Source organism: Loxodonta africana, chromosome 4 (assembly GCF_030014295.1).
Source record: "Loxodonta africana isolate mLoxAfr1 chromosome 4, mLoxAfr1.hap2, whole genome shotgun sequence".
NCBI lineage: Eukaryota > Metazoa > Chordata > Mammalia > Proboscidea > Elephantidae > Loxodonta > Loxodonta africana.
In genome coordinates, this window is record NC_087345.1 from 100,694,407 (window position 1) to 100,721,937 (window position 27,531).

Here is a 27,531-nt window from a genome sequence, read left to right on the forward strand (position 1 = left end):
ACCAGAGCCCTTCCCAGGCTAAATAAATTAAAGTTGCTAAAGGTGGTGGGGTCCAGACAGGGGTATTTTTTCAAAAGCTCCTTAGATGATTCCAATGTGTAGCCAGGGTTAGGAACCACTGATTTAAGTGGCTCTTAGTGAAAAGATCAGAATAAGTCCCTTTCTCTGCTTTAGTGCAAATTGAAAAGGCAAATAATATTATAAGCAAACTTTAATTCAGCAACTATTTATTCAGCGCCCACTATGTGTATAGCACTTGGCTGACACTTGTGGAAGAGAGGGGATAAGAAAAGAAGTGTGAGTAGTTTAACTGTGGAGAAAAGCTACACTTTATGATGCAGTTATGCATGCATTAACTATGATTATCTGTCACAGTCTGCACATGCTATAAGGTTGCAGAGAGGGGAGAGATGGGTATAGAGTAGAGCAGATAGGGGGGCTATTTGGAAAAAATGGACTCTGAGGGGCATTACAAAAGCCCAAAGTGGAATGTAGGTACTTGCTTTTTCTAATCCTGGGGTCTGATTCGGAGAGAAATGACAGAGATATGATCTTGAATCCTGTAGGCCAGTGGCTGCAGTGTAGGACCACCTGAGGAGCTTTTGAAAAATACCTGTATTAGGCTTCATTCCTGGAGATTTTCATTTAATTTCTGGGTGGGGCCCAGGTGTTGTAATTTTTAAGACTGCCTATAATGCTAATGTGCAGCCAGGGTTGAAAACAACTGCTATAGGGTCACATAAGCCCTCTCGAAATTTTAGAGTTAGGAGAGTTTAACATTCACCCATCCATTCAAAAAACATTAAGTACGTTTTATGCTTACTACCATAGGCACAAGGCAAAGAGCAGTGAACAAAATAAAACAGGAAAAAGTCCCTGCTACATCTATGGGGGAATGGTAAGGAACTTATATTCTGTTCTGGTGGGGGAAGACAGATAATAATATTTAATGTGGTAGGTAGAGATAAGTGCTTTGAAGAAAATAGAGCATAGGAAGAGGCACAGAATAGTGGGCAGAGTGGGGAGTCAAGTTGGGGAGGGGAGTGCTATTTTATGTTAGGAAAAACTCTCTTGACAATTGGCATTTGAGCAGAGACCTGGAAGAAGTGAAGGAGTGAATAGGCAGTGAGGACAGCAGAGGAAACCCCCAGGTAGGAGTGGAAAGGGGCCAATGAGGCTAAAACAGTGGTTTCTAGAGGGGAGAGCATAGGAGATGAAGTGGTGGAGAGAGAGACTAAATCCTGTAGGGACTAGTGGGCTAGAGTAAGAATTTCGGACTTGATTCTTGAGTGCCATATATTGTTGTTGCCAGGAGTGTGACAAAGAAAGTAGATGAGTGGAGAAAGGAACCCACTGGATGATTTTAAGCAGAGAGGTGATAATTTGACTTATACTCGGAAAGATCCCGTTGGCTACTTTGTGGGAGAATAGTCTGTAGCAGAGCATTTGAAGAATTGGGGATATTAGTTATAAGGACACTACAAGGTGCTTTAGTGGAGATAGTGAGAAATCATCTAATTCTAGATATATTTTGAAGATAGAATGGAAAGGATTTGCTGGTGAATTAGATGTGATGTGAGAAAGAGGAGAATACATACTGCTTCTAAGTGTGGTCTGAGCAGCTGCAAGAATGGAGTGCTATTTACTAATGGGGAAGAGTGTTGCAGAATGAAAAATTGGGAGAAGGGAGGACTCAAGAGTATATTGTTAAACTAAGTTAGTTTGAGGGGCTACTAGACATCCAAGTGGAGGCAATTGGTTATATAAGTCCGGGTTTTAGCGGAGATGTCAGGGCTGGTGATACAGATTTGGGCATTTCAGCCTATAGATCAGTTTTCAACCTTGGGTGCACATTAGAACCAGTTTGAAAACTTTTTAAAAAATTCCTGAGCCTGTGCCCTGTATCTACTGATGAACATTTAACTTGGGAGTGAGGCCCAGGCATTCCTGTTTAAATTAAAACATTAATTAGCTTTTAGGTTAAACATTATTTTTAGACAGCTTTATTGAGGTATAATTGACATACAGTAAACCGCACATAATTAAAGTATATAATTTGATAAGTTTTGACATATAAATATACCTGTAAAACCATCACCACAATCAAGATAGTAAACATATCAATCATCCCAAGAAGTTTCTTTGTGCCCCCTTTCAGTTCTACTAATCTGCTTTTTTTATAGATTAGCTTGTATTTTCTAGAGTTTTATAAATGGAATCATATAGGTGGCAGTGAGTCAGTTCTGACTCATAGCGACCTTGTGTACAACAGAATGAAACACTGCCCGTCCTACGCCATCCTCACAGTTGTTGTTATGTTTGAGCCCATTGTTGCAGCCACCGTGTCAGTCCATCTCCTTGAGAATCTTCTTCTTCCCTGACCCTCTGCTTTACCAAGCATGATGTTCTTTTCCAGGGACTGGTTCCTCCTGATGACATGTCCAAAGGATATGAGACAAAGTGTTGCCATCCTTGCTTCTAAGGAGCATTCTGGCTGTACTTTTTCTCAGACAGATTTGTTCGTTCTTCTGGGAGTCCATGGTATATTCAATATTATTCACCAGTACCACAATTCAAAGGCATCAATTCTTCTTCAGTCTTCCTTATTCACTGTCCAGCTTTTGCATGCATATGAGGTGAGTTGAAACACCATGGCTTGGGTCAGGTGCACCTTAAAGTGACATTTTTGCTTTTTAACACTTTCAAGAGATCTCTTGCAGCAGATAAGTCCAGTGCAAAGCATCGTTTGATTTCTTGACTGCTGCTTCCATGGGTGTTGACTGTGGATGCAAGTAAAATGAAAACCTTCATAATTTCAATCTTTTCCCCATTTATCATGATGTTGCTTATTAGTCCAGTTGTGAGGATTTTAATTTTTTTTATGTTGAGGTATAATCCATATAGAAGGCTGTAGTCTTGATCTTCATCAGTGAGTGCTTCAAGTCCTCTTTGCTTTTAGCAAGCAAGGTTGTGTCGTCTGCATATCGTAGCTCATTAATGAGTCTTCCTCCAGCCCTGAGGCTGCATTCTGCATATAGTCCAGCTTCTTGGATTATTTGCTCAGCATACAGATTGAATAAGTACGGCAAGAGAATGCAACCCTGATGCACACTTTTCCAGATGTTAAACAATGCAATGTCCCCTTGTTCTGTTTGAAGGACTGCCCCTTGGTCTATGTATGGGTTACTCATGAGCACAATTAAGTGTTCTGGAATTCCTGTTCTTCGTAAATTTATCCATAATGTTAGGATCCACAGAGTCAAATCCCTTTGCATAGTCAATAAAACACAGGTAAAATCTTTCTGGTATTCTCTGCTTTCAGCCACAATCCATCTGACATCACCAGCGGTGTCTCTTGTTCGACGTCCGCTTTCTTCTGAATCTGGCTTGAATTTCTGTCCGTTCCCTGTTTAAGTACTGCTGCAATTGCTCTTGAATGATCTTCAGCAAAATTTTACTTGTGTGTGGTATTAATGTATGATATTAATTAAAGAAGGTATAGAGAATGGGAGCCCCAGTGACACAGTGATTAAGAGCTCAGATGCTAATCAAAAGGTCGACAGTCCAAATCTACCAGTTGCTTCTTGGTGGTGCAGTTCTGCTCTGTCCTATATAGTTGCCTTGAGTTGGAATCGACTTGGAGGCAGTGGGTTTTATAGAGAGTGAATATAGCCAGCTCATTTGAGACCTGTAGCTTTAAAAAAAAACAGACTGATGAGGCAGTGGAGGGAATGGAAACTTGGTTGGGTTTTTCTTTTAAGGTAAGTTTTATAATGTGTTTGTACGCTGATGGGAGTAATCTGGTAGAGAAGGAAATACTGTTAAAATAGGAGAGAAATGAGGTCAATAGCAGGAGTGGTGTCTTGGAGAAGGGATCCAGGAGGCAGGTAGACTGATGACCTTAAATAGAAATTCAGATAGGGAAGTCATTATGTGGACACATTTGGGAGCTTGTGGAAATTTTAGACTATTAGCTTCTTTTTTCTCTGTGAAATAAGAATCAGTGTCACTCCGTGATAAAATTGTTGTTGTTAGGTGCCGTTTAGTTGGTTCAGACTCATAACCACCCTGTGTACCATAGAAGGAAGCACTACCCAGTCCTGCGCCATCCTTAAAATCATTGTTATGCATGAGCCCATTGTTGCAGCCACTGTTTTAGTCCATTTTGTCGAGTGTCTTCCTCTTCCACTGACCCTGTACTTTTACTAAGCATGATGTCCTTCTCCAGGGACTGATGCCTCCTAACAACATGTCCAAAGTATGTTAAATGCAGTCTTGCCATCCTTACTTCTAAGGAGCATTCTGATTGTCCTTCTTCCAAGACAAATTTGTTCATTCTTCTGACAGTCCATGGTATGTTCAGTATTCTTCACCAGCACCACAATTCAAAGGCATCAATTTTTCTTCAGTCTTCCTTATTCATTGTCCAGCTTTCACCATGTATATGATGTGATTGAAAATACCATGGCTTGGGTCAGGTGCACCTTAGTCTTCAAGGTGACATCCTTGCTCTTCAACACTTTGAAGAGATCCTTTGCAGCAGATATGCCCAGTGCAATGCGTCTTTTGATTTCTTGACTACTGCTTCCATGGGTGTTGATTGTGCACCCAAGTAAAATGAAATCCTTGGCAACTTCAATCTTTTCTGATGAAAAGATTGCTTATTGGTCCAGTTGATGTTGTTTATTGGTCCAGTTGTAAGGATTTTTGTTTTCTTTATGTTGAGGTGTAATCCATACTGAAGGCTGCGGTCTGTGATCTTCATCAGCAAGTGCTTCAAGTCCTCTTCACTTTCAGCAAGCAAGGTTGTGTCCTCTGCATAACACAGGTTGTTAACAAGTCTTCCTCGAATCCTGATGCCCTGTTTTTCATATAGTCCAGCTTCTCAGGTTATGTGCTCAGCACACAGATTAAGTAGGTATGGTGAAAGGATACAACCCTGATACAAACCTTTCCTGACTTTAAACCACTCAGTATCCCCTTGTTCTGTCCGAACAACTGCATCTTGATCTATGTACAGGTTCCTCATGAGCAATTAAGTGTTCCGGAATTCACATTCTTCGCAATGTTATCCATAATTTGTTATGAGCCACACAGTCCAGTGCCTTTGCATAGTCAATAAAACACAGGTAAACATCCTTCTGAGGTTCTCTGCTTTCAGCCAGGATCCATCTGACATCAGCAATGATATCCCTGGTTCCATGTCCTCTTCTGAATCTGGCCTGAATTTCTGGCAGCTCCCTGTCGATATACTGCTGCAGCCGTTTTTGAAGGATCTTCAGCAAAATTTTGCTTGTGTGTGGTATTAATGATATTGTTTGATAGTTCCACATTTGGTTGGATCACCTTTCTTGGGAATAGGCATAAATATGGATCTCTTCCAATCAGTTGGCCAGGTAGCTGTCTTCAAATTTCTTGGCATAGATGAGTAAGCACTTCAGCGCTGCATCCGTTTGTTGAAACGTTTCGATTGATATTCCATCAATTCTTGGAGCCTTGTTTTTTGCCAGTGCCTTCAGTGCAGCTTGGACTTCTTCCTTCAGTACCGTCTGTTCCTGATCACATGTTACCTCTTGAAATGATTGATTGTCAACTAATTCTTTTTGTTATAATGACTCTGTGTGTTCCTTCCATCTTCTTTTGATGCTTCCTGCATCGCTTAATATTTTCCCCATGGAATCCTTCATTATTGCAACTCAAGGCTTGAATTTTTTCTTCAGTTCTTTCAGCTTGAGAAATGCCGAGTGTGTTCTTCCCTTTTGGTTTTCTGTCTCCAGCTCTTTGCACTTATCATTGTAATACTTTGTCTTCTCAAGCCGCTCTTTGAAATCTTCCGTTCAGTTCTTTAACTTCATCGTTTCTTCCTTTTGCTTTAGCTGCTCAACGTTCGAGAGCAAGTTTCAGAGTCTCTTCTGACATTAGCCATGGTCTTTTCTTTCTTTCTGTCTTTTTAGTGACCTCTTGCTTTCTTTATGTATGATGTCCTTGATGTTATTCCACATCTCCTCTGGTCTTTGGCCATTAGTGTTCAACCCGCCAAATCTGTTCTTGAGGTGGTCTCGAAATTCAGGTGGGATATATTCAAGGTTGTATTTTGGCTCCCGTGGACTTGCTCTGATTTTCTTCAGTTTCAATTTGCACTTGCATATGTGCAGTTGAGGTTTTGTTCCACAATCAGCCCCTGGCCTTGTTCTGACTGATGATACTGAGCTTTTCCATCATCTCTTTCCACAGAAGTAGTCAGTTTGATTCCTGTGTATTCCGTCTGGCGAGGTCCATGTGTATAGTCGCTGTTTATGTTGGTGAAAGAAGGTATTTGCAATGAAGTCGCTGGTCTTGCAAAATTCTGTCATTCGATCTCCAGCATTGTTTCTTTTACCAAGGCTATATTTTCCACTCTGATCCTTCTTCTTTGTTGCCGACTTTCACATTCCAATCACCAGTGATTATCAATGCGTCCTGATTGCATGTTTGATCAATTTCAGACTGCAGAAGGTGATAAAAACGTTGAATTTCTTCATCTTGGCCCTAGTGGTTGGTGCTTAAATTTGAATAATAGTCGTATTAACTGGTCTTCCTTGTAGGCGTATGGATATTATCCTGTCACTAACAGCGATGTACTTCAGGGTAGATCTTGAAATGTTCTTTTTGATGATGACTACAACACCATTCCACTTCAAGTTAAGAGCTAGGCTGCTAACCAAAAAGGTCGGCAGTTTGAATCCACCAAATGCTCCGTGGAAACCATATGGGGAAGTTCCCTACTCTGTCGTATAGGGTCGCTATGAGTCGGAATTGACTTGAGGGCAAAGGGTTATGATAAAATGGTATACGGTAAAAGTTAAATTTTGTTCAGTTCTCTATCTCCACTGCTTAGAATAGTGATTGACACATATCAGTTGACATGAGTTGATTTCAACTCATGATGACTCCACATGTGTCAGAGTAGAAGTGTGTTCCATAGGGTTTTTAATGGCTGATTTCTCAGAAGCAGATCACCAGGCCTTTCTTCCAAGACACCTCTGGGTAGACTTGATCCCCCAACCTTTTGGTTAGTAGCTGAGGGCATTTACCATTTGTACCACCCAAGGACTCCTGTTGGCTCACCTAAACCAAGCAAATCCCATTGCCATTGAGTTGATTCTAATTCATAGTGACTCTGTAGGACAGAGTAGAAGTGCACCGTAGGGCTTCCAAAGCTATAAACCTTTATGGAAGCAGACCGTCACACCTTTCACCTGCACAGCAGCTGATGGGTTTGAACTGCCGACTTTCAGTTAGTAGGTGAGTACTTAACCACTGCACCACCAGGGCTTCTTATTGGCACACAGTAGGTGTTTAATAAATATTTGTTAAATAAATTAATGTCAGAAGAGTAATCTTGCATAGGAAAGAAAAGGGCAAGGAGTCAAATAGTGTAGGAGGCTCCTGTTGGATTAGGTTAGAGTAGTGTTAGTGGGAATGATAGGGAGAAAGAGTTCCAATAATATGGAAGAAAAATTTAAAGGACCTGATGTTTATTTGGCTAAGAGGAAGGAAGAGTTGAGAATGACCTTTGTAGCTCTAAAGATGGTCTGTAGTGTTTCAAATTAAGTGGAAATTACTACCAAACTGTGATATTGCTTAATGATTTGAGGGATTTTCCAGAGAATTAATTGCTGAACAGTCTAACCTAGTTTTTATAAGTAACCTGTTTTGTCTTTGCTTACCAAATACTATCTTAGTATCTGCCAAATAATCAAGTCTCTCCTGCCACCACCTCCCAGGACTTTAGGGAAAATTGCGTTCTGGTGTTCTGCAGAGATGCTTGATACTGAAAATGAAATACATATATAGACTTCGGAGTAAAGGTTCTTCAAAATACTCTAGCATAGATTCTTGAAATAATAAAAGATATTCTTCCTTGCATTCTACAAGGACACTTAGGTGAGTGATAAGAAGGGAGAAGTTAGTTGAACCTGAGGGGTAAATTTACTTGGTATAGTGTGGAAACTTTGAATCAGTGGTTCTCAAATTGTATTCTTCAGAGCTGTACTTCAGGAGCAATTGGGAGATGCCAGGATGAGAACTGAGCAAATGGGGTGATAAGTGGTTCAAAAACAAGATGGCATCAGCAATGTTTTCAAGAAGCTGAATCCCTGGAAGTTGGTATCTAATCAAATCAGAATTCACATGATCAACAGCTGTATTTACACTTCATATTTAACTGGTATTTATAATGATTGTCAATATCAAGAGATGTTTATTGAGCATCTAATAAGTGTAAGATGTAATCTTTTCCCATGAAGGGTTTAAGAGTTGGTAGGGAGACAGAACACAGACATACAGTGACATAACATAGCCATTAAACGTGAAAGGCCACGATTCTATGGTGCAGGGGTTCTACAAATGTTTAATACACATTTCTTTTTAAAGTATTTTAACCATTAAAAAAAAGAATAAAATAAGACATGTTATATAAATGCTCTATGTACCAAATGTTAACATAATGGGAGCATTAAAACATTATTTTGCAGATTAATTCACTCTTTAAAAATTTTCAAAAAGAAGGAGCAAATCCTTTATTTGAATTTATCAAACATGGTGAAAAAAAAGACACATAGTCCTAACAACATTTTTTAATCATCATTTTCTCTCCTCCACCTCTGCTCTCACAGAATAGTTCTATTCCCAGACTATGCTTCTCAGGCCCCCTTATACCTCCACATCAAAAAAACAAAACTGCTTTTAACAGTTTCTGTCTAACTTCTTCTTTCCTCCTGATTCTCCATCACAAAATCTCAAAAACTGATCTGTCAGGTAAGACCCACCTTAGAAAGCCTAGTAGAGATTGAGCATGCCAGGCCAGAATGCTCTTCAGAGAGCATGGGGAAGAGAAATCCAGGGAATTTACTATGAGTAACTTAAATTCCTTCATGCCCTTAACCCTGGGTGGGCTGCATGGCTAAAACTCCCTGTCTCTTTAGCTTGAGGGCTCCAATTTTTTTTTTCTTTAACAGCTTTGTTGAGATATACCATATAATTCATCTATTTAAAGTGTATAATTGAATGGCTTTTTAGTCGATTCGCATTTGTGCAACCCATCGCCACAATCTAATTTTAGAACATTTTCATTATAACAAAAAGAAACCTTGTACCATTAGCAGTCATTCCCCATTCCACCCACAACTTCCAGCCTTAGGCAACCATGAATCTACTTTTTGTCTGTGGATTTGCCTATTCTGAATATTTCATATAAATGGAACTTTGCAATATATGGTCTTTTGTGACTAGCATCTTTTACTTAGTGTATTGTTTTCAGAGTTCTTCGTTGTAGTATGTATCAGTTCTTCATTCCTTTATATTGCTGAATAATATTCCATTGTATGAATATACCACATCTTATTTATCCATTCGTAGTTTGATGGACATTTGGGTTCCCTTCACTTTTTTTTTTTTTAATAATTTTTATTGTGCTTTAAGTGAAAGTTTACAAATCAAGTCAGTCTGTCACATATAAGCTTATATATACTCTTCCCCTAATGACTCAGCCCGATCCCTCCTTCCAGTCTCTCCTTTCGTGACAATTTTGCCAGCTTCTAACCCTCTCTGCCCTCCTATCTCCCCTCCAGACCGGAGATGCCAACACAGTCTCAAGTGTCCATCTGATACAAGTAGCTCACTCTTCGTCAGCATCTCTCTCCAACCCATTGTCCAGTCCCTTCCATGTCTGTCCCTTCACTTTTTGACTGTTATGAATAATGCTGCTAAGAGCTTTTATGTACAAGCTTTTGCGTGAATTTGTTTTAATTTCTCTTGGGAATACTTTGATTAATTCACTTTTGCTCAGACCTCAGAATAACGCTTCTTTGGCTATCTCTGGGCATCTGTGATTTCCAACCTCTTTTAAATGTCCTCAATTAGAAATGTTCTAACTGCGCTAGTCTTTAAAAGAAAAATCAGGTCTGCTCATGTTAACTCACATAAAGTTGTATGACACCTAAGTGAATTTGTAGCACATGTTTGCCTCAGAGTACCCCTGCAGGCACATGCTGTCTTCATGGTCTAGTAGTCAAGTGGGCTATAATGGATGGATATAAAATAATACCAAACCATGGTCAAGTGTTGTAATTCTGTATGCCCCCTTTTTTATGGAAAGAAATGTGAGTGGTTATTAAACTGCTGTTAAATGATTGTTTTAAACCAAAATTTCCCTTGATTTTTCTTTCAAAATTCTAAATTACTTTAATTAAAGAGCTTCCCAAGATTGAAGGTGAACAGTTAATAAGTTTATCATTTCTACCTATTTATCTGTGTGAATTCAGATTTTCTCAGTAGTGTACAGCTGAGAATAGTGTAAGTCAAATACTTAGCATGGCACATTGGAGGAACAAAGAAGCAGTCAGCATGGCTATAACAGAAAGATAGCAGGATAGAAGAAATAACATTAATATTGCAAATACAACTATAGGCTGGTTTGTTGAGGAGCCTAAATGCTTGTTATTTAATAACTAGTTAAGTAATCTATTTTTAAGAATCACTTAGGCAACTTGCTAATAAAAATACAAATTCCCAGCTCCCTTATTCCCAGAGATTCAGATTCCTTCTGATCTGGATGAGTCCTGGGAATCAGCATATTGAATTGCTATGGACTTAAACTGTTATGGGGAGTGTGTCCTGTCGGTAACGGGAGATATTTCAGATTCTTGAGCGGTAACGGGAGATATTTCAGATTCTTGAGTAGTGCAGTAGAAGGATTAATTTGACACAAGTGTATAGGGAGAGCTTGAAATCACATCAGAGAGAAGATTTTTGCAAAGAGAAAAGGATTGGGAATAGTAAACCTAGTCCTGGCTCTTTTTTTTTTGGCTGTAAGAGCCATGGAAAATCACTAAATTGATTTTATTTTAATATTAATTATACAAGTAATACAATTGTCTGTTTTGGTAAAATATTAGATTATGACAGATAAAACTAAATAACCCCTGATTACTTATATTGTCCATAGTTCTCTCTCCCAGCTCTCCACTATTTCGCGCTAATGTTAGGGAAAGATAAGAAATACATTGTTATCCTTGTTGAATACGGGTAATAGTGGTACTATGGTTGGAGCTATAGGACTAAATTTTAGGAAGAGATAGGGTTAGAGATACATAGGAGAAGTAGCCTATGTAGGGAAAATAGGTGAAACTCTTTAGGGTGGATGCACTTTCTGAAGCACAGTATAGGCCAGAAACCAACTGGTGAGATGAATTCCTTTATGTGGCCTTTGCCTTGGTTCTTTGGAAAAACAGCTTGAGAGACTTTTCCCCTAAGCCCTGAGGAGTTACTTTTGCACTAGTTTTTACCCCAGAGGGTTTGTTACTTTTGTCCAGGTTGACTTGACATTTCCTGGGTAAGCTGTAAACAACTCGACTTTTTATCTGGCCCTGGCCTGCAGCCTGCACTGTGGTTGGTATGTACCTTGCAAGGGATTAGTCAATAGACTATGCCAGTGAGTTGAGTTATAGCCTACTATGCAAATGAAGTGTCTGTGGCCTACTGAGAGGGTATTGGTAAGTTCATGGCCCCGCTGGGAGTGCCATCCTTTGAAATTGATGAGTTTGTGTATTTAAGCAGCCCCACAGAGGTTTTTTCAGACAGAAGGAAGCAGAAAAAAGCAGAGCGAAGAAAGAAGAAGCAGAGAGAGAGAGAGAGGAGGCAAGAAACCTCCTGAAAGAGCTGTAACGTGGTCAAGGGCTGTAACATTGAAGACAGCGAGGGGATCACGACAGGCCCAGCAGCAGAGTCCACAGTGACAGGTGGCAGGGCCGAGAGGACCCTGTGAGGGGACCGAGAGGAGCCTGTCCTCAGGGGATGGAGAAGAGCCTGTCCTAGGGGCCAAGAGGAGCCTGTGCTCAGGGGACCGAAAAGAGCCCGTCCTCAGGGGCCAAGAGGAGACCTGCATGGAATAGAGGAGCTGAGATAGCTGCCCTGTACTGAAGAAGGGAGACTTTGCCTACATGCTTCCTGATCCCGATCCTGTGTTGTAGCCTATTGAACCTGATCCCAAGTTGTACCCTGTTCCTTAATAAACCGCTTAACTGTAAGTATGATCTGTGAGTCCTATGTGGCCATTGCAGTGGATTATCGAACTCAGAAGAGAAGTAGAGTGCTGTGGGAGGGATGGCTGGTGTCGGAATTGGTAAAAAGATTGGAGAGTGGAGGTATGTCTTACCTCCATGTCATAGGGATCAGCCTTGGGCTGATCTTGAGTCACATTATTTCCCCTGAAGTTAGACAGGTTCTGATGACTCTACTGCTACTCCCACCATTTCACACCAATACAAATGTCAGTTTTCTTCTTTGTTATCATTGTCATCATGACGTAAGAATAAATAAGGATGTTTTTTAAAAGGTTGAAAAACACAGATGCATATATTTATGAGCCTTGGCACCACAGTGGTTAAGCACTTGGCTGCTAACCAAAGGGCCAGTGATTCGAACTTGCCAGCCACTCTGCGGGAGAAAGATGTGACATTCTGCTTCTGTAAAGATTTACAGTCTTGGAAACTTTATGGGGTAGTTCTGCTCTGTCCTGTAGGTCAATTGGTTTGGTTATATATATATATATGTATATGCATGTGTGTGTGTGTATGTATGGATTGAAGATTAAGAGAAGAAGGTCTGTTTAATTATTTAATGCCTATTTTTAGGCTCTGAGCTTGGTATCAGTGTTACAAAGATGAACTAATACAATTATCCAGGGGCTTATAGGCATGGGTACATTTATAGTATAATGTAACACATTTTATAACAGAGAACAGCACCTATAAAGGCAGGTGGCTGGGAAAAAGCATATTGTGTTTGGGGAATGGCTTAGTTCACTGTTGCTGTATGGTAAGGTTCATAGGAGAAGAGTTGCAAGAGAAGAATCTGGAAAGGAAGTGTATGTCATGTCAAGTAATTTAGTAGACAGTTAATGGGGAGTATTGAAGACTTTTGAGAACGACATGATCTGACTTTTGTATTTTAAGGAAAGATCACTCTGCTGGTAGCGTGGAGGTAATCTGGAAGGGGTGAGACGGCAGATCTTAGTTGGTACCCTTTTGCAGTGGTTGGTGATAGAGTAAAAATACTGTAAAATTCTCAGGTGATTCTCTTGGCCAAGAGTTTGGAAAGTGGCTCTTTGAGGATAGCAGGTTGTGGGAGCAAGTTAGAGACCTAGAGACTTTGAGATGCCTATGCCAAGCAGATATATCTAGCGGGCAGGTTCACTATACTAATCGGGAGTTTAAGTAAAAGGCTTATCCCCAAAAAGCTTGGGATATAGTAATATATTAGGAGCTATTTTTTTTTTTTTTTAGCTTGTGGTTGGTTTTTGAAACCATGGGCTGAGATGAAATTGCCCTGTGAGAGTGTTTGCATGAAAAGAGAAGAGATTAAAGACAGAGCCTTGAAGTACCTCCAACGTTTAAGGGACTGGAAGAGGAAGTGCTAAGCTTAGAGGAATCATTGTATAAGACTGAGAAGGAGCTACCAAGGTAGGATGAATAAGAAAGTTGAACCATTGTAGCTGTTGTATAAGAGAATGTTAAATAGTGTCATGCCACACAAGGTCAAATAAGATGAGAACTGAAAGGTGTCCTTTGATTTTGGCATACTCGGTGACCATAGTATGGTTTTATCGGTGGACAAGAAAGATTTGGAAGGAAAGTGGAAGTGAAGGTATGAAGATAACTTAGAGTAGCTTTTGTTTTCAAATGCTGGAATTTTGATAGTCTGGGAAATGGCTGATTCCCAGTTTAGAGTCTATATTTTCTGCGATGTAAAAATAATCACTTCCTGAAAAGAATGCTGTGAAGAAGCCGAGGCTCTTCAAACTGAATCACCATACTTAAATTACATGATCTGTCATTCTCTTTCTTTTCCTGAGATAGAAGTTACCGGAAATTTTGTCAGGAATGTTGTGGGATTTATATGAGACACAATTGTAAAAGAATCTCAGATTGAAATAAAACTATCATGCCATCAAGATACGTACTTGTAGATTATTCATAAATATTCTTTATATTATAGTTTTTTATAGTTTACAGTGTATTTTTTAACATTCATTGCTTTATTTGATCCTCCTAATAACCCTGGAAGTCAGGCATAGCTCGAGGTCAGGAGACAAGGCCAGGGGATGTCTTGGTTCTGTCACCTCATGAAAATGTATAACGGTAGAATATACAAGGGACAAAAGAGGTTTAATTAAAAAAAAAAAAAAAGGAAAGGATTAAAAATTGAAATTGAGAGTTACCACGAAGAAGAGTCTGCCTTATAGCTATTGAAATGTTAAAATATATGGACATTTTATGTTGAGATACAGGGGATGACTCCTTATTCTATATATATATAAATATATACATATATTTTTGGTAGTCCTAGAAACCTCTCTTCTTTCTTACTGAGCAGTTTTCTGATATTGGAGAATTAAAAGTACCAGATAATAGGATAAGGAAATGAAGGGAAATTAGAAATTTTTAACAGGTGTTCATTTAACATCAGCTTTGTGCTTTTAATAAATGTTCTTCAATATCGAGCTATAACCAGAAATGGTTATTCTTATATGACAGCATTTAAAAAATTAGTTACAGAATATGTGTATTGTTCTAACGTATAAATACACAAACGATTTTTTCTTGTTCTCATATTGGACACAATTTTAGTTTTAGAGCTGCTTTTTTGAGCAATTTAGCCAGAATGCTCTTTGGAAGAGACAATGGCGAGACTTCGTTGCATGTACTTTGGATATGTTATCAGGAGGGACAAGTCCCTGGAGAAGTACATCATGCTTGGGAAATTAGACAGTCAGTGAAGAAGAGGAAACCCCTCAATGAGACGGATTGACACAGTGGCTGCAACAATGGGCTCAAGCATAACAATGATTTTCAGGATGGCACAGGACCAGGCAGTGTTTCATTCTGTTGTGCGTAGGGTCGCTATGAGTTGGAACCGACTCGACGGCACCAAACAGCAACAGCTATTTGTAAGGATTGGTGCATTTCATGACTTCTGTTCTTTCTTTGAAGTCTTCCAAAGAGCAAATAGAAAATTTACTTGCTTTTTGCCGTTACCATATAGGTCTCTTTGGCCCTTTTATAAATCTAAGATACATAATGGGATCTTAGTGATTTTATTTTTTCCTATGTCTTGAAATAGCTTTGCTATTTTATCATCCTAGGAATTACCTCATTACTACTAATCAGCTATTTCCAACTATGTTAAAAAGAGGCCATAATAATAAGAAAACAGAAAAATGATGGAATCATCTAGAAGATGATGCAGTTATGAAATAAATCATTGCTGTTGTATCATCTTTCAGGGAAGCATAAGTCTAGAGACACAATCTTTGTAGCCTTTTTTCCTATTTCTTTTGCTTTCATTGAACACAGCTGAGAGTTCAGAGTTTTTCATTTTCTGTCCATAATGGAAAAGGAAATTGACAGAGGAAGGTGTTTAAGTTTTTAGGTGAATCAAAAGATGAATAGGAAAGAGATCAATAGCAACACTCTAGATTCTAATGGTAGTGTTGAAATTGATCATATAAGGGAGATCTGAGACTACGAGTCTTCAAATGAACATGTCCTAGATGAATTTTCTCAAACTCAGGAATTGATGAGTGAACAATATACTTCTAAGGACAAAAGGGAAATATGGTTTCTCACATAAGTAGTCATTTAACAGAAAGGATTTTATCATCCAATATTTTACAAGAACCTGAACCATCTTGTTTTGCTATAAGGATATATGACAGTATTTTTTCATCTTCTATATTTGACACCTCACCACCTGTTAGTCTGCCATACTGTGGTGGCGTGCATGTGGCTGTGATGCTGGAAGCTATGCCACTGCCACTTCAAATTCAAGCAAGGTCACCCATGGTGGACAGGTTTCAGTGGAGCTTCCAGACTAAGACAGACTAGGAAGAAAGGCCTCGTGGTCTACTTCCAGAAATTAGCCAATGAAAACGTTATGGATCACAGCAGAGCACTGCCTAACTCTTTGCTTTGGATACTTCATCAGGAGGGATTGATCACTAGGAGGAGGACATTATGTTTTGTGAAGTAGAGGACCAGTGAATGTGAGGGGGAAACTCAGTGAGATGCTTCAGTGATGGACTCATGGGCTTGAACATGACAATGGACTTGAACATGCTAGAGATCATGAGGATAATGCAGGACCAGGCAGTGCTTTGTTTTGTTGAACGTAAGGTCTCCATGAGTCAGAGTCAACTTGATGGCAGCTATCTATTCCTCTCTCTCTGTCTTTGTTTCTCTGTCTGTATCTCTTTTTGGCACCAAAATTTACTTGATATGGTTCATAAGTGGACAAATGCTGTAGGTAGAGATGTATGCCTAAACTAAATGAAAATGTTTGGTAATTTTGGAGCAAAGAAAATGCTGTCCTGTCTTCAACAAAATTACAAGACATGAAGGTTTTCAGAAGTGTCAATGCTAAGATAAGCTAAAATCTGTTAGAGAAGTATTTGAAATCAAGGGGCAGTATTTACAAGATGTATAATGTTCTTAGGTTTAGGCATGATGGTTGATCAGTTAGTTACCTTCAGAAAACTTTGTCCATTTCAGGTCTGTATACCTTTAAAAACAAGTTATTATGAAATAAAATTTGGGGTTTGCTTTGTTTTAAAGTCTTATTAAAATTTCTAGTAAGGTTGTTTCATTATTCCATTATTATTTTGTAAATTATTCATTCATGAAGTGATTTAAAATAATTTTTTTAAAAATTAAAAGGGCCCATGGTGATAGCTTTTTTGTATAGACATGAACTAAAGTTCTTTCCACCTTGCCTATAGTAACTTCTTTCTCTGTTTTCTCTATCATTGCATGCAGTTTTTTTCTTCTTAGCATTTTGCTTTTATTTAGTTGACTTTTGCGTGGTTTCCAGTTCATCCAGTAAGTAAACTCCGTAAGGGCAGGGACTATGTCTCTCTTGTTCACGGTTAAATCCTGGTACCTTACGTAGTGCCTGACATGTATAATGCTCGATAAGTTTGTCCAAAGGGTGGTTTCTTATAAGTGTTTTCCTTGCTTACATTTTTGGGCTTTTGTTAGCTATGTGTCAGTAGAGCCACTTTATTTCAGTGGTTTGGGTTTATTTCAGCCTGCATTTGGTCATTGAGAGTTACTACATTGCTTCAATTCACCCTGTGTTTCAGTGTCATTGAGTAGATTACTTTTTTTCTGAAATATGAGTAAATATTGCTTCTTTTTAGAAAATAATCAGGAATTGTTTTTATATCCTTGTTTCCTTCCTTCTTCACTCCCTCCCTCCTCCCTTCCATATATCCATCCATCCATATTTTTACCTGCCCCAACTTGACAAAGCTGTAATTATGGTGATATTGGCCAAGCTTAAGACCACCATTCTTATAATATTAAAAACAAACAAATCCATTGCTGTTGATTCTGACTCAAGGCAACTCCATGTGTTACAGAGTAGAATTGCTTCATAGGGTTTTCTTGGCTGCAATTTTTACAGAAGCAGATTGTCAGGCCTTTATTCTGTGGTGCTGGTAGGTGGGTTCAAACTGTCAACCTTAGGTTAGTAGTTGAGTGCAAACTGTTTGTGCCACCCAGCATGTAAAATTTTTATTTCAGTGTGTGTGGGACAGACACATGGTTAGAAACTGCATATACCAAGTGTCTTAGTTATCTAGTGCTGCTGTAACAGAAATACCACAAGTGGACGGCTTTAACAAACAGAAGCTTATTCTCTCACAGTCTGGTAGGCTAGAAGTCCGAATTCAGAATGTCTGCTCCAGGGGAGGCTTTCTGTCTCTGTTGGCTCTGGAGGAAGGTCCTTATCATCAATTTTCCTCTGGTCAAGGAGCCTCTCAGTGCAGGGACCTCGGGTCCAAAGGACACGCTGTGCTCCTGGCATTGCTTTCTTGGTGGTATGAGGTCCCCATGTCTCTCTGCTCACTTCTATCTTTATACCTCAAAAGAGAATGGCTTAAGATAGAATCTAAACTTTTAGATTAAGTCTGGCCTCATTAACATAACTGCCACTAATACCATCTCATTAACATCATAGAGGTAGGATTTACAACACAGAGGAAAATCACATCAGATGACAAAGTGGTGGACAGTCACACAATACTGGGAATCATGGACTAGCTAAATTGATACACATATTTTGGGGGGATATAATTCAATCCATGATACCAAGTCCACATGTACCACCCTTTAACCGACATGGAAGGTCAAACAGCTTCTAAGAATATTTTGTTCTGATGAGTAGTAGATAATCCATTAACTGACTGTTGAAATGTCCCACTTTTTCTTATGTCACAATAAATCAACAGACCTGCCAAACTTTATATAGTCTATTTGGGCTGTTTATGAAGGATACATAGGGACACATAGAGAACTGCAAATTTTGTGAATCCCATATTTTACAAGTTACAGCCTAAATATGACATATGTGAATAAGTAAATGACAGCACAGTTAGGATGTGGCTGGACAATGCTTACTAATTAATTAGATAACCTTTTTGTGTACCTCAACTGTCTTCCTTAACATGGACCCATTGGCATTACAGGCATATTGTCAAAATTATGAGTGATAAATCCCTGATCATCAAAAGGTGTAGTTCATAAATGATACCTTGCCCCTTATTTCCTGAGTTAGCTGTGTCCCACCTTTAAAATACCTCTGGGCATAGGACAGCTTGCTTTTTTAACAGGACCTGGCGAAGTTACTTTATCACATGGTAAAAACATCACAGCTATGTTCCTCTTAGCTTCCAAGGAGGTTCTTTAAGCTCATTCAGCCTCTAGAGAGCAGCAGATAACTTTATTTTAATACTTAGGCTATATATACATATGTATTTATATTTTGTGCTTCTTTTCTCCCCACATTGGACCAAATTAAATAATCCTAGAACTGAATGCAAAGACACTCAGTGAAAAATCAACTCTTATCATTAAAGGAATGGAATAGTTGTATAGTACACATAGTGGTAGAATTCTTGCCTTCGATGCAGGAGACCTGGGTTTGATTCCATGACAGTGAACCTCAAGCACAGCCACCACCCATCTGTCAGGGGAGGCTGTGATGCTGAATGGATGTCAGCAGAACTTCCAGACTAATACAGACTGGGAAGAAAAGCCTGGAGATCTACTTCTGAAAAATTAGCCAGTAAAAACCGTAGGGATCACAGAACGCTAACCGCACTGTGCATTGGGTTGCCATTAGTCAGGGACTGACTCATTGATAGCTAACAACAACAAAAATAAAAAAAGAAATAATATTTTTCTCGAGGCAAAAAAGCGATAGAAAATTTGATGATGATGAAAAATTAACAAAATCTATACTAGGTACAGGACAACTTTGTTTACATGTTACAAAATCTACAAACCCAACATGTTCAGCATTAAGTTTATTACTATCTCCTGTTCACAGTAGTCCTGTTCTTAGTCTTCTGCAGCTGCCCTTCCAAATTCCCTCATTTCTTTCAGGTTTACTCCTATTACCAGGTTCTTTATTCCTCTATACGCAGGCACACGTTTAGTTGTATTACCCTTCTGAAATGTCATTAGGTTCACAACTTCAATTCCATTCCCATGACTACACCATAATATATACCTTTATCACTGTCACTTCTAGTTCGATGTGGTAATCTTCTAGCTTGTCTCCTAATTCCAGTCTCTCCCATGACCAGTTCAGCTAATTGTCCTTTATGTGTTGGTTTTGCCTTCCCTGGGAGTAGAGTGTACATTTATTGAACAGTTTCATCTTACCACTAGGAGTATAGCACTTAGAAGGATTCTCCATTCATAATAATGAGTTAAAAATAAAATTTTTATTTACTCAGCCTCATGGTTATATGAAGCAAGTTATGCTCTACTAGTATACTTTCTTTTTCAGAGTGATGGACCATATGAAAAGGGAAAATGCTTTTAAGGAGAGATTTTGTGAATATTTACTATTAGGTGCTATGACTCAGTTCCGACTCATAGCAATCCTACATACACAGAACGAAACACTGCGTGGTTCTGCGCCATCCTCACATCGTTGCTATATTTGAACCCATTGTTACAGCCACTGTGTCAGTTCATCTTGTCGAGCGTCTTCCTCTTTTTCACTTGACCCTCTACCTAGCATGATGTCCTTCTCCAGGAACTGGTCCCTTCTGATAACATGGCCAAAGTGAGACGGAGTCTTGCCATCCTCGCTTCAAGGAGCATTCTGGCTGTGCTTCTTCCAAGACAAATTTGTTCATTCTTCTTGCAGTCCATGGTATAGTCAGTATTCCTCTCCAACACCAGAATTGAAAGGCATTAATTCTTCTTCGGTGTCTTTTATTCACTGTCCAGATTTTGCATGCATGTGAGGTGATTGAAAACACCATGACTTTGGGTCAGGTGCACCTTAGTTCTTAAAGTGACATCTTTGCTTTTTAACATTTTCAAGAGATCTTTTGTAGCAGGTTTGCCCGATGCAAAGCGTTGTTTGATTTCTTGACTGCTGCATCCATGGGTGTTGATTATGGATCCAAGTAAAATGAAATCCTTGACAGCTTCAGTATTTTCACCATTTATCATGATGTTGCTTATTAGTCCAGTTGTGAGGATATTTGTTTTCTTTATGTTGCGGTGTAATCCATACTGAAGGCTATTGTCTTCAATCTTCAATTGCTGAGGAGAGATAAAACGTGTTAAATATGAAAAAGAAACTTGGTAGCAATTGGATTACAGGATTTGTGGAACTGGGGAATTAGGATTAGTCCTTTCCCTCTCATAAAACTAGGAGTGAGATGTTGAGGACAGTGTCACATAATGGATGGTTACCCACTTGGAGACTAATTCTGGAGAGGGAGGTAGGGGAATGATTCATCATGTTACACACAATTCTGTGCCTAACTACAGCACAATAGTTTATATTCGTGAACATCTTCATGGTAGGAGAGCCCATGATTGAGATATCTAGATCTTATAAAAAATCAGAATTGGTGTACTAAGGTCATTAATGACTTTAGAAAAAGCTATAGTATCATTTTTACTTAAAGCGAGCATTAAATAAAGAGTATATAAATAAATTTTATACATCTTAAATTAGCAATAATGGCTACTAAATAACTAACTTCAGTTTATCAATTGCTAGAAACTTTCATGATTTCCACTCTAGGTTCAAAAAAACAAATTTATTTTAATGTTTGCAATTTTATTGTAATTCATTTACACTTTTATAAATTCATTTTGCTTTATATTTTGGGATGGAAGGAGTGACAGTACAAATTGCAGTAAATGAAACTGCCAAAGCCATACAATGCTATGGAAGGAACTCAGAAATCCATGAGACCTCGGGAGACAAAATGATGACTATGCTTCAGTTGTACCAGTTTTAATTTTATATCTTGACGGTCCAGTTTTACGTGACTCACTGTTTACTAGGCACTTACCTAAACAAGTCTTTTCTTAAGGCTCCTACACCTTTGAGCTTTCTTTCTCCTTCCATATTCCAACTTAAAGAGAAATTAATTCTTGTAGCTTAAACTTTTTCACTACTTATTTGCTCCTCAGAGCCCAGGTAGAGCAGTGGTTAAAGTGTTCAGCTGCGAACCAAAAGGTCAGCAGTTCCAACCACCAGCTGCTCCATGGGAGAAAGATGTGGCAGTCTGCTTCTGTAAAGATTTTATAGCCTTGGAAACCCTGTGGGACAGTTATACTCTGTCCTACAGGGTTACTACAAGTCAGTCGACTCAACAGCAATGGTTTTTTGTTGTTAGTTTTTTTTAAGTGAGTAGTTGATCCTAGCCAATGAGTAAGCTTAGAGGCAGTACCCCTTTTCTTAAAATGCATCTTTCTTCCTCATTAAACCTTGATTTTATCGTTTATTCTTCAACAAATATTGAGTATCTTGCATTTTTGAGATGGTACTAATTATACAGAGCTAGGTACTAAAAAAAAAAAAAATTTTTTTTTTTTAGGTACTAGTTATGGAAACCCTGGTGGCGTAGTTGTTAAGTGCCATGACCACAAATCAAGAGATTGGCAGTTTGAATCCATCAGGTGCTCCTTGAAAATGCTATGGGGCAGTTCTAGCCTGTCCTGTAGGGTTGCTGTGAGTTGGAATCAGCTTGAAGGCAGTGTGTTTGGTTTTTTTTTTTGGGTTTAGGTACTAGTTAAGGAGCTCTGGTGGCACGATGGTTAAGCGCTTGGCTGCTAACTGAACCCACCCAGTAGCTGCTGGAGAAAAGACCTGGCAATCTGCTCCGGTAAAGATTAAAACAAAAAAACTCATTGTTCTGACTCATGGTGACAGAGCAGAACTGCCCTACAGGGTTTCCAAGACTGTAATCTTTACAGAAGCCGACTGCCACATCTTTCTCCTGTGGAGCATCTGGTGGGCTGGGACCCTGACATTTCGGCTAACAGCTGAGTGCTTAACCACTGTGCCACTAGGGCTGTTTTCCATAAAAATTATAGACTAGGAAACCTTATGGGGCAGTTTGATTCTGTTTTACAGGAATGCTATGAATTAGAATCAACTCAACAGCACATGGTATCAACAGCTTTTTATTATCTCATTCCTACCTATCTGTCTACTTAGCTTTTGTCATTTCTCTGCCACTCCTTGCTCTCCATCTCTAACTTTATGGTGCAGTAGTACCAATATTCAGCAAATATATTGCACTTCTTCAAGCTCCTTTTCAAAGAGTAGTCAGTGACCGGAAGCATCTGTATAATTTGGAAACTTGTTAAAAATACAAATTCTTGGACTCCACCCCAGGTCCTGCTGAATTAGAAACTCTAGCAGGTAGTTCTAAACAAGCTGTCCAGGTGATTCTGTTGTACTTTAAAGTTTGAGAACTACTGCCTTAATCCTTTTCTTTTTTAAAGCTCATCTCTTAATCTACATCTCTAACACTGATTTGTGTCAGTCCCACTTTTTAAATTGTGTATTGGACATCTTTCCTGGATATCCTCGTACTTTACTTTGTATGTCCGAAATAGAATTCATTATCCATCTCCTGATACCTGTATTATATCCATGTTTCCTCCCACCCATACACCTTTAATCTTAGATTGCCCAATATTTTTTCCCTTTTTTTTTTTTTAAACTCTACTAACCAAAATAGGGTCACAATTTTCAAGGCAGTAAAGTTACCAGTGCTTGTAGAACATCTGTTAAAAACTATTTTTATCTTATTCTCCCTTACTTCCTCCATTTCTTCCACATCTTCTTACTGCCCTCCTTTCAAGAATTAGGCGACTATTTACTTTGAATCTTGACCTCAGCTGTTCAAGTTCTACCATAGAGCTGGAGGATCCCTGTCCTTGGGCCAATAGAATGACAGCTTGTACTAGCACCAAAGGTTGAAGCCAGGTAACGTTTCCGGTGTCCTGGTGCAGGTCCTGCAGTAGGTTTTCAATAGGTATTTTTCAAATGAATAAGTGAGTGGGTAGGCAACTCTCAAAGGACTGGCAGGCCTCCAAGATCAAAACGCATAAGATTATAGCTAGAGACATAAGGAATCTCAAGGATTTGAGTAATAAGGGATGAGAAAATTTGACATGCAATAAATATTTTTTAAATGAATAAAGGAAAGGTTTCAACAGAATGAACAAATAGTCATTGCCATAGATGGTTAGCTATTTACTTCTTTAAGGGAGAAGGATGAATTAAATGTTATTTCAGTATAAAATTTCAAGTTTAACCTTTTAAATCCATGTTTATTTATATGCTTACAATGAGCATTGTTTGATACACAATTTTAATAATTTCTCATGTTGATTTACCTAACAGTTATTTTCTAATGGGTTGACCATTATACCTTGGGTTATAAATTTTAACTCTTAAGTTCTGTCTTTGTGAAGTTGTAACAGGAAAGTCAATAATATATATTTATCTGACTTACGGGGAAATTTATACTTGAAAATCATCATAATATATATCTATTCTTATATAATATGAGCTATTCTCTCATAAAGCACATATGTTTCTTATTTGAAATAATAAAAACTTTTTTTTTTTAAACATGCACACAGGAAACCTCGACCTGTCTCCCAGTTGGTTGCACAGCAGGTTACTCAGCAGTTTGTGCCACCTACACAGTCAAAGAAAGAGAAAAAAGATAAAGTAGAAAAAGAAAAAAGTGAAAAGGAAACAACTAGCAAAAAGAACAGTCATAAGAAAACCAGGTAATTTGAAGAGTGTTTTATGGCATTTTTGAAATAATAAAATTAACCATTTAGTATTCTCTTTTAATATTGATACACTTATATACAAAGTAGGAGTACAATATTTAATCTCCTTTATTATAAAATATCATGAAAGTTTTTTCTGAGCTTGAAAGGTATATTAGAAATTAAACACAGAGGCTATAAACATAAGCTTAAATGTGAGGATGCACTGTTTTTCAGAAGATTGAAAGACACTTGGGTTAGAGCTATTCCATTTCTTATACATAAAGCCAGGAGTGATATTCAAAATACTTGAGATTATTTGTATAGGTTCAACGAATCAAAAATAATCATGGGTTCAAATTCGAACACACAATCATAATACCCTTATCTGTGCACAACCGTGGTGTAACACCACTGTGTACAGCTCAACCTTAGCTTTTATCAACTTCCTCTGTGGTGCATCTATTCCATTGCTGTTCTAAACATTTATTTTAATAAAATTGATAGGCTGTCTGCAAAACTATTAGTTTTTTTTTTTTTTAAATCACAGTTAAGAGCCATTACTTCCATGGTACCACAGTTTTTTGTCATGTTGAAGAAGTTTCACAAGTGATTAGTTTGATCAGTGTTAATGGTTTGAAACATTTAGTTCTGTTCTTGTGGCTAGTTACACATGAATCGAAAGTTTTAAACATACATGTATTTATGTTTTATTACACTTACCTAACTTTTTATTCATTATTTGAACAGAAATTTCGTAGACAGAACAGCTAGCTTGAAATTTTATCTTCTTTTGTGTTTAGGCCAAGATTGAAAAATGTGGATCGGAGTAGTGCCCAGCATTTGGAAGTTACCGTTGGAGATCTGACAGTCATTATTACAGACTTTAAGGAGAAAACGAAGTCACCGCCTGCATCTAGTGCTGCTTCTGCAGACCAACATAGTCAGAGTGGTTCTAGCTCTGATAACACGGAGAGAGGGGTGTCCAGGTCATCTTCACCCAGAGGAGAAGCCTCATCATTGAATGGAGAATCTCATTAAAGTTTATTTTCTCCAATTTCTTAGTCACTTCTGTCATACCATGCAAATACACAGATTATGCCAAGAAATACCACATTTTCATGACAAACATATTCATGCAGTATCCATAATTTGAGTTTTACATAAAATAGAAATTTCTTAGAATTTGTTAGATTTTATTGCAATCTATGCCTACCAAACATTTCCAGACTTAACATTTTGGTCTCTAAAGTTAAAGGTGCCATGAAAATGTGGTTAAATTATTCATTATGCAGTGTTATTGGTAAGTCTATTTTCACTTTTTAGTTTAGTGAATTCTAACACATAATTCTTGAATTCTCTACTATTGGCATGTAACGAATTAAAATTTTTATAACATAGTTCAAGCTGCCTAAATATGTATTATTTGAGAATCGTGAAACAAATAGTTATATGTATACAAGTCAAAGATCAACTAATCAACTATTGCTGCAGTAGGAGTTTTTCTTAATGGTTATCCTCTTAAATACACCTGCTGGTACTTGGTGTGGTTAAATAGGAAAGTTATTATTAAATAAAGAATTTGTATGAACCTTTGCCAATGTTTTTGACACATTATACTAAATTATTGTTTCTGGATTATGTTTGCTTTTTTTTTGTTTTCCTTTCAAAACATTCATTTATTGTAATGTTTACTAGCAGACTAGTAAGCAATAAAACATTGATTATTTAGCTTTAGAATTCAGGTTTAGTGTTACTGTCATTGAACACTGGTATTTTCTGTATTATATAAAACATTAAAACTCAAATAATTATAAGCATTTGGCAAAAACAAGAGAAACGAAACCTTGCCATATTTTAAAAGCTGCAATTTTGAAAAAGCTTTAATTTAATGATAGTTTTATCACTGTTTTCTTGCCCCAAATTATCCAGGGTCATAGATATATGAATCTAATTAATACAGAAGTGGGAAATGTTGCACAGAACTGGGAAATAACTAATTTTAAATAAGTTTAATTGGCCTCTTGTTAAATATAACAATTCTTATGAAAGTCATAGTGCCCTATTTTCAGACACACTGTCAGTTTATGCATTTATCAATATCTTGAAATAAAAGTATTTACAGCCCCACTCACTATTATGTAAAATTACCAATAAAATATTTTTATGACTACAGATTTTGCATTTTTGTTTACAACTAGTGTTTTATGTTGTATTTAAAAATCCAACCTAGAAACCACACAGTACTTCTTAAATTCTCTTAGGGTCTCCTGCTTTCTCTTAACCATGTGCTTAATATATATCCACCTGTAGGAGACTTCTGAAATGTAAATTAAAAACGTAACATGGATACAAAATATCACATAAAAGACATAATAGCATTTAAAGAAAAAAAAAACTAGACCCTGGCAGTTGTGATATTTAGTGGTTTCTCGTGGTAATGTAATTTTCTGTTTAATTGCAGTACTTTTTACTGGCACAGTGGTACTGTCTTTTTTGTAAGATGCTAGTTGTGAAATACAGTTAATTGCATACAGTAAAAGTCTGTGATTAAAACATTTATATACCTCATTCTTTAGTGTTGTTAAATGTAAAGTTAAATTTTGTGTTTTATTATGATACTTTCAATGGGACATCAATCAACTGATTAAGTTACATTCTTTTAAAATGTGTTTTTTTTTCTTGTTTTTCACTTGTTTCAAATGTTTTATATATATTCATTTTTGGAGATAGTAAAAATTACAAATATAAATAATTGTAATAGGGAAACGATTCCAATTTTTAAGTCAATACTATGCTTTGAAGGCACTCTGTCATGCTGATTAAACACTTTCAGGTTGTATTTTAAATACATTACAAGAGAGAAAAATATGACAGAGAATGGGATTTTATATGAATGCAGCATACTTTTCTACGTATAGGTAGAGAGACAGTACAGCATGGAGATGAAGTGTGCTAACTGGTGTCTGGCCTTTGAATCCCTGCTGTAGTAAATAATTGAGGCTCATTTCCCATCTATAAAATGGGGATGATGGTAATCATCTTAACTCAGAGGATTTGTCGGGAGGATTAAATGTCAGTCCATGTAAAATTATTAACAATTACCTGACACATTGAATGCTCAATAAATGTCTTTAATTACAGGTAAAATCCCATTATAAAAATGCAAATCTTTTTGTAACAAACCTTACCTCCATGCCCCCTTGAGTGATCTAAAGGAATAAATCTGCTGCTGTCGAGTCAGTTCCTACTCATAGTGACCCTACAGGACAGGGTAGAACTGCCTGTTTCCAAGGCTGTAAATCTTTATGGAAGCCGGCTGTCGTTATCTGTCTTTCATGGAGTGTTTGGTGGGTTTGAACCATGGACCTTTTGG

At 37.8% G+C, this 27,531-nt stretch overlaps 1 protein-coding gene across 4 annotated transcripts in view; it reads left to right on the top strand.

Moving 5' to 3' along the window:
* The window catches only part of YAF2 (YY1 associated factor 2), a 129,554-nt gene extending 102,966 nt beyond the window's left edge, over nt 1–26,588 (top strand). The window contains exons 1-4 of one of the 4 annotated variants that reach the window (XM_064284374.1): nt 882–898; nt 2,417–2,636; nt 24,018–24,170; nt 24,959–26,588. In XM_064284374.1, the coding sequence (XP_064140444.1) occupies nt 2,539–2,636; nt 24,018–24,170; nt 24,959–25,196 (489 nt within the window). In that variant the 5' untranslated portion in view covers nt 882–898; nt 2,417–2,538 and the 3' untranslated portion in view covers nt 25,197–26,588. Of the gene's footprint in view, nt 1–881; nt 899–2,416; nt 2,637–24,017; nt 24,171–24,958 lie in introns of those variants that run through there. The other 3 variants (XM_064284373.1, XM_023555360.2, XR_010321869.1) reach the window with 3 other exon arrangements.
* The last annotated feature ends 943 nt before the right edge of the window (nt 26,589–27,531 follow it).